The sequence below is a fragment of the Paroedura picta genome, chromosome 11 (assembly GCF_049243985.1).
Source record: "Paroedura picta isolate Pp20150507F chromosome 11, Ppicta_v3.0, whole genome shotgun sequence".
Lineage (NCBI taxonomy): Eukaryota > Metazoa > Chordata > Lepidosauria > Squamata > Gekkonidae > Paroedura > Paroedura picta.
The window spans coordinates 44717806-44735289 of NC_135379.1; the positions used below are offsets into that span (position 1 = coordinate 44717806).

At 45.3% G+C, this 17484-nt stretch overlaps 1 protein-coding gene across 1 annotated transcript in view; it reads left to right on the top strand.

The window, feature by feature from the left end:
* Nucleotides 1–2075: 2075 nt before the first annotated feature.
* Nucleotides 2076–17484, top strand: part of DPY19L1 (dpy-19 like C-mannosyltransferase 1) — a 41625-nt gene continuing 26216 nt past the window's right edge. The window contains exons 1-7 of the mRNA XM_077302777.1: nucleotides 2076–2559; nucleotides 5803–5871; nucleotides 7356–7380; nucleotides 9531–9618; nucleotides 11917–12054; nucleotides 12901–13021; nucleotides 15160–15253. Of these exons, the coding sequence (XP_077158892.1) occupies nucleotides 2220–2559; nucleotides 5803–5871; nucleotides 7356–7380; nucleotides 9531–9618; nucleotides 11917–12054; nucleotides 12901–13021; nucleotides 15160–15253 (875 nt within the window). The 5' untranslated portion in view covers nucleotides 2076–2219. The remainder of the gene's footprint in view (nucleotides 2560–5802; nucleotides 5872–7355; nucleotides 7381–9530; nucleotides 9619–11916; nucleotides 12055–12900; nucleotides 13022–15159; nucleotides 15254–17484) is intronic.

Here is a 17484-nt window from a genome sequence, read left to right on the forward strand (position 1 = left end):
ACATATGAGAGAATCAGGTCTGAGTTTCTGCTGAGGCTCAAGAAATGCGTATCAGCAGCATGCTACAAGAAGGCAGCATAGAACCTTCCCAGTCGCTTCATGTATTGTGTGGCAACTTGTATTGAGGGCCACTGTATTCAGAACAAGTGATGTGATATGAACATAGATACGAATGTATCCAACTAACCAAAGAACACTGTAACCAAAAAGGTGTTTGAATCATTTACGTAATTAAAGTAACACCCTCTCGCACCATCTCTCCACCCTACAAGACGCACACACACAAACACAGAGAGCCTGCATGCTTTCTGCCATTTGGGACTCCTGCTGTCCTGCAGGGAGCCTATTCCTCAGCTGACAAAGATACCTTGGTTTCTTACTCTTGGTGTTTTCTATAGATGGACTGATGCGGACACCCAAGTTTATCAAACCTGTTTGACTAAAACGGCAGTCAACATGTGTGTGCAAATCCCTTTTTTAAAATATAAAGTTACATTTTATGCATACCAGGGGAGACTCTAGAATACAGAATTCATTGTGGATGACACATAAATGCTCTTCTAGTAGGCAACCAGCTAGTTTGCAGTGAGAAGAATGAGAAATGTGAAGCCTCTCAAATGCTGTTTTATTAGGCATTTGACATTGATTTAAGGCTCTATCATTTCTTGGGGAGGGCGGATCCGATTGCAAAAGACAAGACAGCTAAAGCTGGAGCTAACACGCACACACACTGGCAGATTTAGATTAATCTTGCAGGTAGCCAAGTTGCTCCAAATGAAAATTCCCCCCTGCCTCACATGAGTGTGCAAGATGCTTCATTCTCCAGAATTAAAGGCCATTGATGTCGGATCCCCTTCCCCCAGCTGTACTCTGGCAGCTGCTCTGCATATCGAAGCCCTCCTGCCTGGATTCTACGGGGCCCTTTATCCTACAGCTATTGATAACCCTCCACATTTATCCCTCTGTGAGGTAGGTTAAGCTGAGACAGAGTTCAAAGTCAGCTAGTGAAGTACTGTCCGGTAGGCTAGGCAGCAAGTGACAAATGTTCACACTGAAACAAATGCCCGTCTTTAAGGTCCCAGGTCACCCAGGGACAGGGTTGCCAAACTCCAGGTGAGGCCAGGAGAGCTCCCAAAATCACAGCTGACCTCCAGATGACAGAGATCAGTTTCCCTGGAGAAAATAGTATCATTGAAGGGTAGCCTCTTTGGCCTTACACCCCACTAAGGTCTAGTGCTGCCAACTCCAGGAAATGGCAGCAGATTTTGGGATGAAGCCTGGGAGAGGGGAGGGTTTGGAAGGGGAGATTCCTCAGTGGTGCATAATGCTGTAGAACCCATCCTGCAGAGCAGCCATTTTCTCCAGGGGAAACTGATTTAAGTCGATTGGATTTCAATTCTAATGCTGGGCTATTTGCAAGCCCTACCTGGAGTTCCAAATTCCCAAATCGACAGGCGTTCTGCAGCTTGGGGACCACTTTTTCAATGGCTGGGCAGAGACAGGAACCCAGTACTCCCTGGTACTCTTCCAAAGAGAGCTCCTGCTGTTTTCTCCTCTATCATTTATACCTTAGGTATACACCTATACCCTGAACTAATTTAGAGTCCAGTAAGACGACCCGAGTTTTATCCAAGGGGTGAGCTTTGGTGTGCAGGTACGCTTCCTCAGGGGCAAGGTCACCGCATGGAAGAACTCAGTGCAAACTTATAGTCGGAGTGCGAGAGCAAATGAACCAACAGCAGGATGAAAATGGCCAGCAGGTCCCAGAGATAAACAGCCCTTTGGGTTTGGCACGGGAAACATTGGGCTCCCATGCAAGGGGCCCCTGGACCCCCAATGTTTCCTGCTGCTGCAGACCCCCGGGGCCACCCACCCACTGGGAGACGTCTACACACAGCCAGCGGGGGGGGGGGGGGGCGGAGGTCGTTTCTCTCCATTGTTTTTGAGCGCGCGCGGGGGGGGGGGAATTCCATCGCGGCGAGGGCCGGTCGCGCGCCCAGCGGGGTGACAGTTGACGGGCGCGAGCGGCTTCCCCGCGCTCGGCCGTTGCTCGCTCACTCGCTCACGCCCGCGGCAGCCAGTCAGAGGCGGGGACGGAGGCGGAGGGCGGCCGCTCCGCCCTCTTGGCCCGAAGCGGCGGCGGCGGCGCCGAGTCTCCCCGCCTCCGCAGCCGGCTCGGCCGCCGCTGCCTCGGGCCTTCCTCCGCGCCGCGGGGGACAATGGTCCGGCCCAAGCGAGGCCGAGGGCGGCCGTCCGCGGCCAAAGCCGCCGCCTCGGCCCCGCCCCCGGCCCCGCCCCTGTCTCCTCCCTCCCCTTTGGGCGCGGAGGCGGAGCCCGAGCGCAGCCCCAGCCGCCCTCCGCCCGGCGAGAGCGAGAGCGAGCCCGCCGCCGCCGCCGCCTTCTTCCCCCGCGGGCTGCAACAGTCGCTGGGCAGGCTGCTCCCCGGCGGCTCCGTGTGCGCCATGAAGCGGGGCGCCGCCAGGAAGGGCGCCTGCCCCCGCCAGTCCCGCCCGGACCGCCTGACCCTCGACTTCCGCGCCTGGCAAGACTGGCTGTGCGGTGAGAGACCGGAAGGGAGCCGGGCGGGCGGGCGACGGGCATCTTCCCAGCGCTTGCGGGATGCAGCTCCCGTCGGACTTCCCCCCGGTCGGGGCGGGGGTGGGGAGAGGCTCTGAAGCAGCGCCCCAAAGTCGAGGTCCTGCAGGGGCACCAGCGGAGATTCATGCCAGGAGGGCATGCCCGCTTCCTCGGACGGCGGCACAGGGCTCTCGAGAGTTCCGATAACAGTGGCTTCCGCCTTAGACCTGCACTCTTAGGGCCCCGTTCCGTGCCCGCCTTGCATCAGAAGAAGAAGAGTTGGTTCTTATATGCCTCCTTTCTCTCCCCGAAGGAGGCTCAAAGCGGCTGACAGTCGCCTTCCCTTTCCTCTCCCCACAACAGATTCCCTGCGAGCAGGTGAGGCTGAAAGGGGCCCCTGGACTCGAAATGCGTCGCTCCCCTCAGTCCAGGCTCGGTGGGGAGCAAAGCTCCGCCTGTGCTGCGAGCAACTTCTTTCCTTGCCGTTCCCGGGGAGCAGCTCGCAGGAGCTGCTTTCTCCGGCTTGGGAAGGACCCGGTGGGCGACCGAAGCGCCGCTACCGCCTGCCTTGGCCGAAGGACGCGCTTCCCTTCCCCCTTGGGCGCGGAGAGGCGTGCCTGCCGAGCGGGAGAGAGACTTCTGCTCCGCTTTAGTGATTGGGGTGCATCGTAAGGCTAGCCTTTCCTCCGGGTGAAAACGGGTAGGGAGGAGTCCTTCCAGTCGGTGGGGGAAAAGCGAAACAAAACACAAGACATTCCGGAACAGGAGTGGTCGAACTATGGCTATCCAGCGTTCTGGTTGAACGCTTCCCAAATTCTTTTAAGCAGGGGTAGTCAACCTGTGATCCTCCAGATGTTCATGGACTACAATTCCCATGAGCCCCTGCCAGCATTGTAGCCCACGAACATCTGGAGGACCACAGGTTGACTACCCCTGCTTTTAAGTACAAATACTGGAAGGGGATGGCAGAAGAATAGAGCTTGTCAGTATCAATGTCAGTTGCACAGAAAACAGACAGACAAGTTGTTCTTTTCATAGCTGATGTGCATAACCATGCCTCAGGGCTTGGGCATCTGTTTTGTATGGCAGGAGGTCCCAGGTTTAATCCCTGGTTGTTGTTATTAGTTGCGAAGTCGTGTCCGACCCATCGTGACCCAATGGACAATGACAATGATCCTCCAGGCCTTCCTGCCCTCTACCATTCCCCGGAGTCCATTTAAGCTCGCACCGACTGCTTCAGTGACTCCATCCAGCCACCTCATTCTCTGTCGTCCCCTTCTTCTTTTGACCTCGATCGCTCCCACCATTAGGCTCTCCTCCAGGGAGTCCTTCTTTCTCATGAGGTGGCCAAAGTATTTGAGTTTCATCTTCAGAATCTGGCCTTTTAAAGAGCAGTCAAATATCAGGTAGCAGTTGATGTAAAGACTCTGTCGGGGAAGATCAGGCAGTAGGTGATGTGAAAGGTTCTACCTGGAAAACTGGAGAGCTTGAGCAGCCATCACTGTCACAAATCAACCTGCTCAGCTTGCTGTCAGGATCTGTTGAGAGCTTTTTAATTTCTTCAGTCTTGGGTTCCTCAGATTTGATGGGATTGATTCAGGCAGGAAAATGAAATCCTGGAGAGCACCTTGTCATCAGTTTCAGGGATGCTGGATTAAGTTTGCAGAGCACTGTTGGGATGTTTACGGTTTAAGTTGTCAAGACTTGCTTTCCTATACCTGTGAATTTTAGAATTGAAGCTCATAGGGTGAGAAATGGCTGCTGGAGCAGTATGTGCTCCTAGGGGACCACCTCAATTTTGATGCTAGGAAAGCTTCTGTTTTCTTACCTTGATAGTACAGAATGTGCTTATAATTTGCTTAGGTAAAGTATCACCCATGCTGGATTTCTGTTGATACACCTGCCCCCTACCTGGTGGAATGAGCTCCCGGTTGAGCTGTGGGCCCTGTGGGAGCTTCCAGCATTCTGCAGGGCCTGCAAAACAGAGCTCTTCTGCCAGGTCCACAGTTGAGGCCAGGGCGAGGCGGAAGATTGCCCTCCCCCCCAGTGCTAGGCAGATCTAGGCCAGGTGGTATCAATGGCTCCCTCTTCCCACCCGCTATTAGACATTTTTTGGGGGGTGGGGGGAATCGGTGATTGTGTAATAACACCATGTTTCTGTGCTGCTGCTGTTATATTTTATGTCCTGTATTTTAATGGGGATTTTATTGGGGTTTTAGCTAAGGACAATTGTAACCTGCCGTGAGCCAGTCTTGAGAGTGGCTGGAAATAAATTTTAATAATAATAATAATAATAATAATAATAATAATAATAATATGCATGCTTGATGTTGCCCAAGGTAACATGCTATATACATTGAATTAAAATATTTATGGCCTGTTCTCCTGTCAACGATCACCAGTGTTACTAATTACAGATTTAAAAAAATATTTAAAAATCAAGTACTAGATAAAAACCTATTAACAATGAATTAAACCACTGCAGTCAGCTATGCTCCACACACATCAAATCTCAAGGAAGGATGCAAAAACTAGATCAGCTCCAACAGAACTGAGAGGCTGTTTTGAAAGGCCAGGTTTTCAACACCTGTCAAAAAGCAAGCAGTGACAAGAGCAAGTGGATTTCCCCTGGAATGGAATAGCGTTCATAACCCTAGCATCTTGTGTCCAAGAAACTCCTTAAATATAAAAGCTGTTCTCCTATGCATGTTTACTAGGTGTAAACCCCATTATATTCAATCAGAATTACTTCCGAGTGAATGTGCTTAGGCTTGGTCTTCACGTGGCATAAACTTATTGGCTGGAGAGCCATAAAATATATATTTTTTGAAATTTTATAACGTAAGTCTTCTTTGTTAGTATTTTGAACTAAAACAATATTGTTATTATTCAAAATGTATTGGTATTGATGATATTAAATTAAAATGACCCTAAGAGAAACTGCATCCAGTACATTAACTTTTGATACTTGTTTTGATATGAAATAAAAAATTGAAAGGCATCTAAGATAGTTTTGTAAATATCATTTTTTGGCCTAGAAAATGTTTTAAACCTATTTTTAAAAAGAGATATAGTTGTAACTTCTTCAGAAAGGTGTTTGACCAATTTCCAAGTCCACTTTAAAGACCAACATAATTTTTCTAGCATATAAACTTTTGGAAGTAAAAACTCATCAGATTTGACCAATTTAAAGTCAAACGGTTTCATTTTTCTTTCTTTTGACAGTCACTGTGAAAGAAACAGGAATCTGCATCACAAGGGCAGACAACAAAATTTGGCTCACACTTCTAATGGGTGAGAAGAATATATTTCAAATGCCTAATTTCTTTAAAATGTTGATATTAATGAGTGAATGATTTGATTTTTGGGATGCACAAAGTTTAAGTAGATGCGAATTCTTACAAGATGCCTTAGAACAGGGGTAGTCAAACTGCGGCCCTCCAGATGGCAGGGGCTCATAGGAATTGTAGTCCATGGACATCTTAGAAGATTATTGTTGCTGCTTGAGAATTGCCGCTTAACTTCATGTTGTTTTCACTTTTGCTAGAATGTAGGTTTAAAGATGTTGAAACAAGGACATTCAGTTTTCTGTTCAGTGGTTGATGTTAACATCCCTGGTGATTTAAGCGTGATTTACTATTGAATTTAATGCATGCCTTTCTTCCCAATGGGACTCAAATCAGATTACATCATTCTCCTCTATTTTATTTACACAACTACCCTTTAAGGTAGATCAGACTGAGAGTGTGAGCCTGGCCGAAAGCCGAAAGCTTCCATGGGAAAGTAAGGATTCAGTCCTGGTTCTTCCAGATCATAGTCAGACACTCTTATGACTGCATCACTGGCTCAATGTAGCATTAATGTAGCATTAATCCTGCCTAATGATTTAATTTTTTAGAGCCTCTTGTGGCGCAGAGTGGTAAGACAGCCATCTGAAAGCTTTGCCCATGAGGCTGGGAGTTCAATCCCAGCAGCCGGCTCAAGGTTGACTCAGCCTTCCATCCTTCCGAGGTCGCTAAAATGAGTACCCAGCTTGCTTGGGGGTAGAACGGTAATGACTGGGGAAGGGAATGGCAAACCATCCCGTATTGAGTCTGCCAAGAAAATGCTGGAGGGCGTCACCCCAAGGGTCAGACATGACTCGGTAATTATTTAATTTAGTGTTTAGGAAGAAAGTTAACATTGAAAGGAACTTGCTTTTCTATTCCTTAACCTTTTCTGAGCAGAAGGGCACATATAGGCAGGCAGTACATTTGAAGTAAGATGTATGTGCAGCCAGTTCCTCCCTCTCTGTCACTTCATCTGTCCAATACAACAGCGGTTCTAGTGCGAAAGTATTTCTTTTTCAAGTTATCTGTATGTGAATACACCTCATTGTACGATTTCTGTACTTCCAGTTTAACATGCAAGCGGAGTATAACAAAATAACCATGTCTGATCTAACTGTAGTACTATCAGCCTTGAGAGCCAACTTGGTGGAATGGTTAAGAGCAGGAGCCTCTAATCTGGAGAACTGGGTTAGATTCTCTATTCCTCCCCAGGCAGCCACCTGGGTTACTTTGGGCCAGTCACAGTTTTCTCAGACCTCTCTCTGCCTCACCTACCTCATAGGTGTCTGTTGAGGGGAGGGGTAGGTGACTGCAAGCATTGTGTATTGTAATAATATATTTACTGGTTCATAAGGTGGTTGTGTGTTTAGATGCTGAAACTGCAACATTAAAAAAATGTTTTCAGTGCTTGTGCCTGAAGTTAGTTGTCTTCTTTCATTTTTTAAACAGCTGCTGTTTCAGGAATCCTTCACTGGTAAGTTTATTTGTAGCAGATTGCTATAGCAGGCAGCTATAGTCAATATTCAGATTTAAGTGCTGGAAGCATAATTATAATGTACACAGCTTTATCTAAATAGAGAACTTTATAGTTATCTCTGGTTAATTTCATTTTAGCAATTTTGGCAGTTTTCCAGCCTGTCTAGTTTACTGTGAATTTTATTCAAGTGGGTAGCCGTGTTGGTCTGAAGCAGCACAACAAAACTAAATCAGAGTCCAGTGGCACCTTTGAGACCAATAATGATTTATTCAAGGCGTGAGCTTTCGAATGCAAGCACTCTTCCTCAGAGATATGAACACAATGGAAAAATGGTCAAATGAGAACAAGATGCAATTTAATAAAGATAAGTGTAAAGTTCTGCATCTGGGTCAGAAAAATGAAAAGCATGCCTACTGGATAGGGGATACGCTTCTAGGTAACACTGTGTGTGAACAAGACCTTGGGGTACTTGTGGACTGTTTACTAAACATGAGCAGGCAGTGTGACGCAGTGGTAAAAAAGGCGAATGCCATTTTGGGCTGTATCAACAGGGGCATCACATCAAAATCACAAGATGTCATAGTCCCATTGTATGCGGCACTGGTCAGACCACACCTGGAGTACTGTGTGCAGTTCTGGAGGCCTCACTTCAAGAAGGATGTAGATAAAATTGAAAGGGTACAGAGGAGAGCGATGAAGATGATCTGGGGCCAAGGGACCAAACCCTATGAAGATAGGTTGAGGGACTTGAGAATGTTCAGCCTGGAGAAAAGGAGGTTGAAAGGGGACATGATAGCCCTCTTTAAGTATTTGAAAGGTTGTCACTTGGAGGAGGGCAGGATGCTGTTTCCGTTGGCTGCAGAGGAGAGGACACGCAGTAATGGGTTTAAACTACAAGTACAATGATATAGGCTAGATATCAGGAAAAAAAAATTCACAGTCAGAGTAGTTCAGCAGTGGAATAGGCTGCCTAAGGAGGTGGTAAGCTCCCCCTCACTGGCAATCTTCAAGCAAAGGTTGGATACACACTTTTCTTGGATGCTTTAGGATGCTTAGGGCTGATCCTGCGTTAATCCTGTTAAATTAGTACACTGTGTCACACATCCAAATACAGCAATATGATAATTCTTTGCTAAAACAGCCAATCAGTCCCCTCAAATTCAGTTGTAGTTCACAAAAACGTAGGAGAAATAAAACTGTCTATGTTAGTGACTAACAGCTTACAGCTTGCCCCATCTGTCTCCCCAAAAATGTGAAAAATTCCTGCAAGTAGAAGTTGAGCTGGCAACTGTCTTGTCCTGAGACCAGAGAGTTAAATTCAAAATTACATTATATATTATTAACATCACTCTACAGTCACATTGTCCCAATTAAAATAAATTGTGAGGAACATGGATAAGGTTAGCATGCATATTGATATTAAAAAAACCAATGTTTTTATTGAGTCCTATTTTATTTCAAATTTTATTTCTCTCTTCTAAAACCTTCCAGCTTTATGCCATCTACAGTTGATAACGACTTGAATGAAAGGGTGACAGGAAACCTTGATAAAAATGTCGAAGAGTAGTCTCGATGAGCATCCTGAAAATTTTTTTTAAAACAGCTATGGATGCTCTAGTTCAGTGGTCCCCAACCTTTTTATCACCGGGGACCAGTCAATGCTTGACAATTTTACTGAGGCCCGGGGGCCTCTTTTGCCGAGAGATGTCGCTGCTGCCGCCGCCACCTAAGCCCCTGCTCCACTTCCTTTCCCGCCGGCGCCCCTGACTTCCCGCTGCCCCCTGGGGGGTGCTGCCATCAGCAGCTGCGTAGTGCCACACCATGGTGGCCGCTGGACAGCACCAAATGTGATCCGTCAGCAGAGTGGCAGGGCAGCCCCCGAGGCAGCAGCTGGGGAGGAGGCCGAGGAGGAGCTGCGGCCCAGTACCGACTGATCTACGGACCGGTATCAGTCCCTGGACCGGGGGTTGGGGACCACTGCTCTAGTTCACATTTAACCACTTTTCTGAACAAATATCCTTTGGATCTTTTTCAGATGCTTTACTGAAACTGAAATTTGTTACACCACAACGTGCTAAGATAGTCACTGAATGAAAAAGAGAATCTTCAGATTTTGTTTTGGCTATGTACTGTTTTTGTTTTTATAGGTACCATATAACCATGCTGTTTGAAAACAACAGTCACTTTTCTCATCTTTCAGTTCTGGAAAGGGAAATGGTTTTTCGAACAGAAATGGTAAGAATTTCTCATGCATTAAATTAAACTGTTATTTTTAACTGTCTCGCTGTATTTTTCAGACATCCTGTAGTAATGTAATAATAGCATTTTATGCTATAGAAAATTATTCATTCATATGACTATAAAATTAGCTTTTTTAGTCTAATGGGTCCCATCCTGGCCTGAACAATGTCTTGTTTTTACTTCTGCTTCAAAATCAGACTGTCCTTTTAGCAACAAGTCCCAGAGACCGATCATGCCCAGAGGCCGGCATATGCAGCCTGCCCCGCTGTAACAGCCATGTGGGCACATCGTAGGGCCAGAAGTGCTGGGTATGCTTCGTGGCAGTGGGGGGGGGGGCAGGGGGGCCAAACCACCCCATGTGGGGGTGGGGGAATGCCACGTCAAGCTCCATGGCTCAACGGAGCTAGCATGGGCATGTGGTATCCCTGCAGAGACACCATAGGTTAGGGGAAGAGTTTCTCCCCCCCCCGGGGTGGACCGTCCTAGGCCCTAATGGCCCCTGCGGCATCTCAGGGAACATGGAAGACTCTGCGTTCCCTTACCACGGGGCATCCGAGGGCCTGGATCGGGCCAGGGCTCGGTGGCGACTGGGATGGTGGTGATGTCGGGCCCATAATTAGGGATAAACCCCGCAGCCCTGTCTCTGCCAGCCTGGGAATTCTACCCCATGCGTAATCGGTGAGAGAGAAGAATAGGGTTTCTCTTTCAAAAGGAAACAACAGAGACTTGGCATTAGCCACTGTGGGAAAAGAACACTTATCCCGTCAAGAAGGTATGATTATTATAGGATCAATAAACCCTGAAGTGAAAATTTATGTTGCCTTTTACAGGAATGAGCAAGGGATGAGTAGTCCTTGCAGGATAGGTCCATGTAAAGGTGACATAGTTCAGGACCCTGAAGGACTGCAAGCTAGAAAGCTAGAAAGCAGTTTATTTAGAATATATATGTTACCTTCCTGTATTTCATGCATTTTGCTTTCTCCCACGTGTATGAAACCCTCCCCTTAGTTCTTCATGCAAGTAATTGCATCCATCTTCCCTTCTTACTTTGTTTTCTGCAAAGAAGATTAGACCGTTATTTAAGAGAGCCTGGGTTTGTCACAGATGGCTCAAATGTAAAAGGACTGGGTTATGTATAGGCCCTCTTGAATCAGCCAGGTTGCATTCTTAACTGAATGAGGTATTTATGTGTGGCAGAAAGTGGCCTGTTAGATTTTGTCTGGGATCTCAAAATGGGAGGCACCTACCCGATGATTGTGTACGTCAGGGGTAGTCAACCTGTGGTCCTCCAGATGTTCATGGACTACAATTCCCATGAGCCCCTGCCAGCATTCTCTGGCAGGGGCTCAAGGGAATTGTAGTCTATGAACATCTGGAGGACCACAGGTTGACTACCCGTGGTGTACGTGGAGGGATCCGTTGCCTCAGAGGCAAGCAGTACTGAAGTAGGCTCTGGGGAGGCTGGGACAGAAGGACCTTCCACATCTGGTTTTCCCATGCACTTTCTGGAGAGACTTTGAGAGTAAACAGCGTCATGCTTCATTAATATGATTCAGTACTTAAAATTACATTTATTCTATTACCAACTATAATAGTGCAAAATGTCTACTTATAATATTGACGTCGCATTTCTAATCTTCAGGTTTTTGTAAGTGAACACTTTCAACACATTTTATTTCTGGTACTGGAATAAATATTGTTGTCTTGGAATTAGTACAATTCCTTACTTACATAGTGAGTGCTGTATGTAATAAAGTAGAATCATAGAATCATAGAGTTGGAAGGGACCTCCTGGGTTATCTTGTCTAATGCCCTGCACTATGCAGGATACTCACAACCCTGTCACTCATCCACTGTAACCTGCCACTCCCTTAAGCCTTCACAGAATCAGCATCTCCTTCAGATGGCTATCCAGCCTCTGTTTAAAAATTTCCAAAGATGCTACAGTACCAATCAATGAAATATTGTATGTTTCATGTTTGATATATATCCAGTGATCTGGACAATTTTGAATAAACATCATCATCCAAGACAGCACAGGAGAACTACATGTCAAATACAAGCATTCAACTTCTAGTTCATGCAATAGAGAAGGTTTTGTTGTTGTTTCAGTTTTCCCTTGGTTATAGCCACTGCATGTAATCAAGAAAAGGTTAAGCAAGCACAGTGAGACTTAAATGAATAGCTGTTGATTTTTGCTACTGGAAAAAATAGAGTGCTGTATATGGCATGATTGTAGAATATTGTTTCTGATGAATTTTATCTGTCTACCTATTTATATATTCTCTTTAGGGTCTTTATTATTCCTATTTCAAGACCATTATTGAAGCACCGTCGTTTTCAGAGGGGCTGTTCATGATTATGAATGACAGGATAACTGAATATCCTCTTGTGATCAATACACTGAAAAGGTTTAATCTCTATCCAGAGGTAGGACACTTCTAAAGAGGTGCTTTTCTGGCCTGCGATTTCATTGTAATGTTCATAAATTCTACTGCAATAATTCTAGATGTAGCTCTCTTTAGGATTGCACTGTCCATAATACAATATCTTGTTCAGTACCTGTAAAATCTAGAGGATGAGCCTTTGTTGTGAGGAAAAGTATCCAATAAAATGTGCCTATAGGACAGAGAGAACATGACAGTTAAATTATAGACATTTTGGATATAACTCTTATGATTTCATTATTGATTTTATGGGGTTCCTGCTGTCTTTATTTGTGTCTCCTTCACAGTTGAGTGACAAATTATAAGTACTGCTCAGCTAAAATTTGCAGACTGCCTTGCTTCTTGACAGCATGTATATATCCTCAAGACTATGGTGCATCGTGTACTGCAGTGTGATTTGAACTTATCTTCCCTTAAATTCTGTATTATGGTTTTTGTGCAAACTTTTTTTGCGCTAACTCATCCTTTTAACATCCCCTGGAATTTAGTCATGCCCATGTTTCCCTGGCCTCTTTAACAGTAGTCTGTAATAGAGTGGGGAAATGCACAATAGTGTGATGTTTTAACATAGAAAGTGCTATTGGCAGACTGCCATATTTTGTGGCACCTATGCATTTAGTGGATTTTTAATTTGTTCTGTCATATGGCATTGTGGGTTTCTTATCATTAACTCTATAGCTTGAAATAAGTAAAAATAAATGTAGTCTCTGGGGACACCAAAAAGGCTTGAATATCCAGCCAGTGATTAGCCACGGACAAGCCTCTTTTAACCACAGAGATAATCTGAGACATTCCTCTTTTGAAATGATAAATCCTATTTTCTGCACAGGTTGTGTTAGCTTTTTGGTACCGCATGTACACAGGAATGATGAATGTTACTGGTATTTCAACAAAGAGCTGTTGGATTGTGAACAGAGGAGAAGGTGTCAGTCCTATTGAAAGCTGTGAAGGCAAGTATTGCTTTTTCTTTGTTCATTTTGGACATTTCATGGCATCTAAAATAAAATGGCAGGGTGGGGGTTATGAAGGATCCGTCTGTAGAGATCAAAAGGACAAAAGGAACATTCTTGTAGGGCTTTGCATTAGTTCAAAGAGTTTTAGCTGATAATCACGTGGCTTATAAATGGATTTTAGTTATTTACAGGATACTCGGACCTCAATAGAGCTGTCTTTTTAAAGGGACTGAATGAGAAATCAATGCTGCTACATTATGAGCCAGGAAGGCCATTTAATATCTTGTATTTAAGGAATCTGGAAACCTGGAATCATTTGTTCCATTCTGCAAAAGATAGGTGGGAATATGAAGATAGCTCCATTCCTCACTTCCACTACAGTAAAGGCATAGTGCTTTGTGTTTGGGGCAGAGAACTGTGGGAAGGGCCCCACATCACCATTCTTGACCCACGTGAATTGACTTCTCTTCCCCCATAGTATACTTAGTGCAAAGGTATGTGTATATGTCTTACTTGTGAATGCATTGCTTGCCAAGTTACACCTATCTAAGCCCATTGCAATGGGCTCTTTTAGAGGGGCAGAAATCTTTCCCCTTTCCTCTTGTACTGTAGCTAGTAATACTGCAGTGATGATCTGTGTTGGGACAGGAAGAAAGAAAGACTTGTGCCATAATAGACTGTTGGGTGTTCTCTATAGCAGTGGTCCCCAACCTTTTTATCACCGGGGACCAGAGAACGCGTGACAATTTTACTGAGGCCCAGGGAGGTAGTCTTTTGCCAAAAGATGTTGCTGACGCCTGAGCCCCTGCTCCACTTGCTTTCCTGCTGGCACCCCTGACTTCCCGCCGCCCACTGGGGGGCGCTGCCAGCAGCAGCTGCACAGTGCCACGCCGAGGGGGAGCCCCAGCCATGGCGGCCGCTGGAGAGCACCAAAGGTGAGCCAGTGGCAGAGTGGCAGGGCAGTCCCAAGGCAGCAACCAGGGAGGAGGATGAGGAGGAGCCACGGCCTGGTACTGACTGATCTACGGACCGGTCCCGATCCGTAGACCGGGGGTTGGAGACCACTGCTCTATAGGACCATGGACCTTTCTTTTGCTCTTTTCATTCAACCTGGTGTGAACTCCAACTTGCTGTTGCAGTGACTGATCACATCCTTTTTAACTGTCTCTGCACAACTGTATTTATTTCTTCAGTAAAACAGTAAATACATTTAGATCCAGATTTCTGATTACTCCTTCCCTTCTCTTTCATGCAAAGTAACCAAATTAAAATCTGCAAATGACAGAAATGTGTAGTCTTATTATGGCATTGCTCTCATTAATCTGGTGTGTTTTATGCCTAGCTTATATTTGAGAGCCAGTGTGAAGTAGTGGATGGATTTGCACTCAGTTGGGAGACCAGAGTTCAAATCCCTACTCCACCATGAAATTCTTTGGTTGTCTTTAAACCAGTCCCTCAACCTATCCTACCTCACAGGATTGTTGAGAAAATAAAGTGAGGAAGGGAAAATGGTGTCTAGCTTTGGGCCCTTTGGAGGGGGAAGATGTGTTAGATGTAATTGTAGTTTTCTTGTGTCTTTGTACAGTCTTACATCTGTAATTGCCAGATATAGAGACTAACAAAAATCAGTGAGAAATTATAATGATGAAATGTATCAGCTTATTCTTTGCCTTTTTATCTGTGCTAAACACAAGAAAATCTTGTCATTTAATTTGTTGATTGATTGTTGTGACCCTAAATCAGTTTTAAGTGTTTTGTGATTATCTATTTTCCCCATCTGTATTAGTAGCAAATTTAGAGATTGCTGATTTAAGTACTCAGTTGTGGTATAGTTGTTAAAGAACAGTGGACTGTAACCTGCAGTACCAGGTTTGATTCCCCACTTGCAGCCAGTGGTGTGATCTTGGGCTAGTCACAGTTCTTTTAGAGCTGTTGTCACAGAGCAGTTTTCTTAGAGCTCTCTCAGCTCCACCTTACCCACAATTCATCTGTTGTGGGGAGAGGAAGTGAAAAGTGTTTGTAAGTCTTTTGGGTCCTGAAAAACAGGCTATAAAACCAGCTCTCTTATTGTAGCATCCATTTTAAAGTGAATGTGTGAAGTACCAATGATGCGTATGTTAATTGCTGTTTGATAGGCTTGGGAGATCCTGCTTCTTTTTATGTGGCTGTGATATTTCTTCTGAATGGATTTTTAGTGTCAGTATTCTTCATCTACGGTACCTATCTAAGGTAAGATGGACAAGAGAAAAAATTGACTTTGGTAAAGCGATTGCTGCTATTTATTTATAGCGCCAAAGTAAAATGTACATCCATCGTTGTGGCTTCTGTGCAGTCCCGCATGAGCCTGTGCATTTACAAGCCAGCCATGTAGAAAAGTTTGCAGACTTAGTAGAATTTTCCAGAGCCCGAGAGTCGCTTCATTCTGTCTCTAATAACCCCTTTCCTGCCCAAAGGGTCCCCTGGAGGCAAGGTGGGCGCTCAGCTCCCTTCTTGCTGGCAAAAGGAAAACCTGTATCTTTTTGTCAACTTCAGAGGGCTGCATTGATCAAATGTTGATCAAATGGCTGCTTGTGTATATTTAGCTGTAATCCTGTGCACCAGAAACATTAACTCGAGCACAAGTGACTGAGTCAAGCAGGAATTTATTTTACCAGCCTCTTCCCTTAACTGTTTTCCTTTTTACATTTGCGTGTACCCATTAAAATAATTGTTATTGCCACCCCCCCCCCCCTCAAGTTTTCTAGGCAATTGCTATTTGTCTCAGTTCCTCTTACAAACTCCCAGAAATGACTGGTTATTTACCAGTAGCTCGGGAGTGGGACACACCAAAGCAGTTAAAACATTAGTCTATAAATCCAAGGCCCAGTATTGCAGTAAAATTGAAATTATACTGCTAAGAAATAAAAGCTCTAATGGCACTGAAATGTAAAAGGAAATAAAATAGTGAAGTGTAAAGTGTAATTGAAAACCAGTCTTTATTAAGAATAATCATCCTTATTCTTGTAGCCTGCCCTTCCCATGAGGCTCGGGGGGGGCGGTATCATCAATAGTGCCATATGGGATGGCGTATGGGAGGATAGTATAAAAAACTAATAAATAAATGGTTATTTACTATAGAGCAGGGGTAGTCAAACTGCGGCCCTCCAGATGTCTGTGGACTACAATTCCCAGGAGCCCCTGCCAGCATTCGCTGGCAGGGACTCCTGGGAATTGTAGTCCACGGACATCTGGAGGGCCGCAGTTTGACTACCCTGCTATAGAGGAAGTCATGATGTCTACAAACTGTGTATGTTCATAGATAATCAAAAAGGAGGGGAGTAGAAAGGCATTTAGATTGTGGCAAATGATTTTTGGCTGAACCGATGATATGGTTTTCATCAGCAGCCGGTTCCCGTCCTGAACTGGGACAGTCATTCGCTATTTGCAGTTGGCATCTACTTCCATTAGGGAAGGATTCAAATGAGTAGCCGTGTTGGTCTGAAGCAGCATGCACTTGAAAGGTCACGCCTTGAATAAATCTTTGTTGGTCTTCAAGGTGCTACTGGACTCTGATTTTATCGTTTCCATTAGGGAAGATATTGATATCTTTCCCCCTCAGTAGAGGAAAAGCAACTGAGAGTAGTGATTTTCATCATAAAAGGCCGCTAGGGGAAGAAGGTTCAAGAGCCTCCGTTTGCTGGCCTTCCATCTACAGACTGCAGCCTGTGTGCGCCTTCAAATCGCTTCTTACTCCGAGTGGCCCTATGAATTAATGACCTCCAAAGATCCTATCATGAACTGTCTTGCTCACTCTTGCAAACTGAAGGCTAAGGCTTCCTTTACTGAGTCAATCCATCTCGGTTGAGAGCTACGTTTGCAATTACAATCAGTCAAAACAGCAATATGAAGCTTGTACCTCTCAGCTTACCCATTCCTCTGAACAGCTGTTTTGCGATGCCAACCTATATCTCTTGCCAATCACAAGCCTGAGTGATCTAGCTTTGTCTACTGTCCTGAAACATGGGGCAGGTGCCATATTGATGAACATTGCTTCCAAGAGCCACAGGTGGCATGTCAAAGAGTCACATTTAGCTCCTGAGCCACTGAATGCGTAATTAGATTTATTGGCTGCCTCTCCCTGCCAGCAGGCTTGGGGCGGCTTACAGCAGTAAGAACTTCTGCAAATAAATATAAAAGCATTTATAAACAGCAATTTAAAATTTAATTACCTACCTACTGAGTCCTCTGACTCTGACATGGATTACAGTGAGCCCTGGTGTTGATATAGCTAGATTACAGGGGGGGGGGCTTTCAGATACCATAGTGTGCATTATCTGTGATTCAATCATATGTCTGGTGGAAAAGTGCTGTCTTGCAGGTCCTTTAGAACAGGGGTAGTCAACCTGTGGTCCTCCAGATGTCCATGGACTACAATTCCCATGAGCCCCTGCCAATTCCCATTAGCCCCTGAACATCTGGAG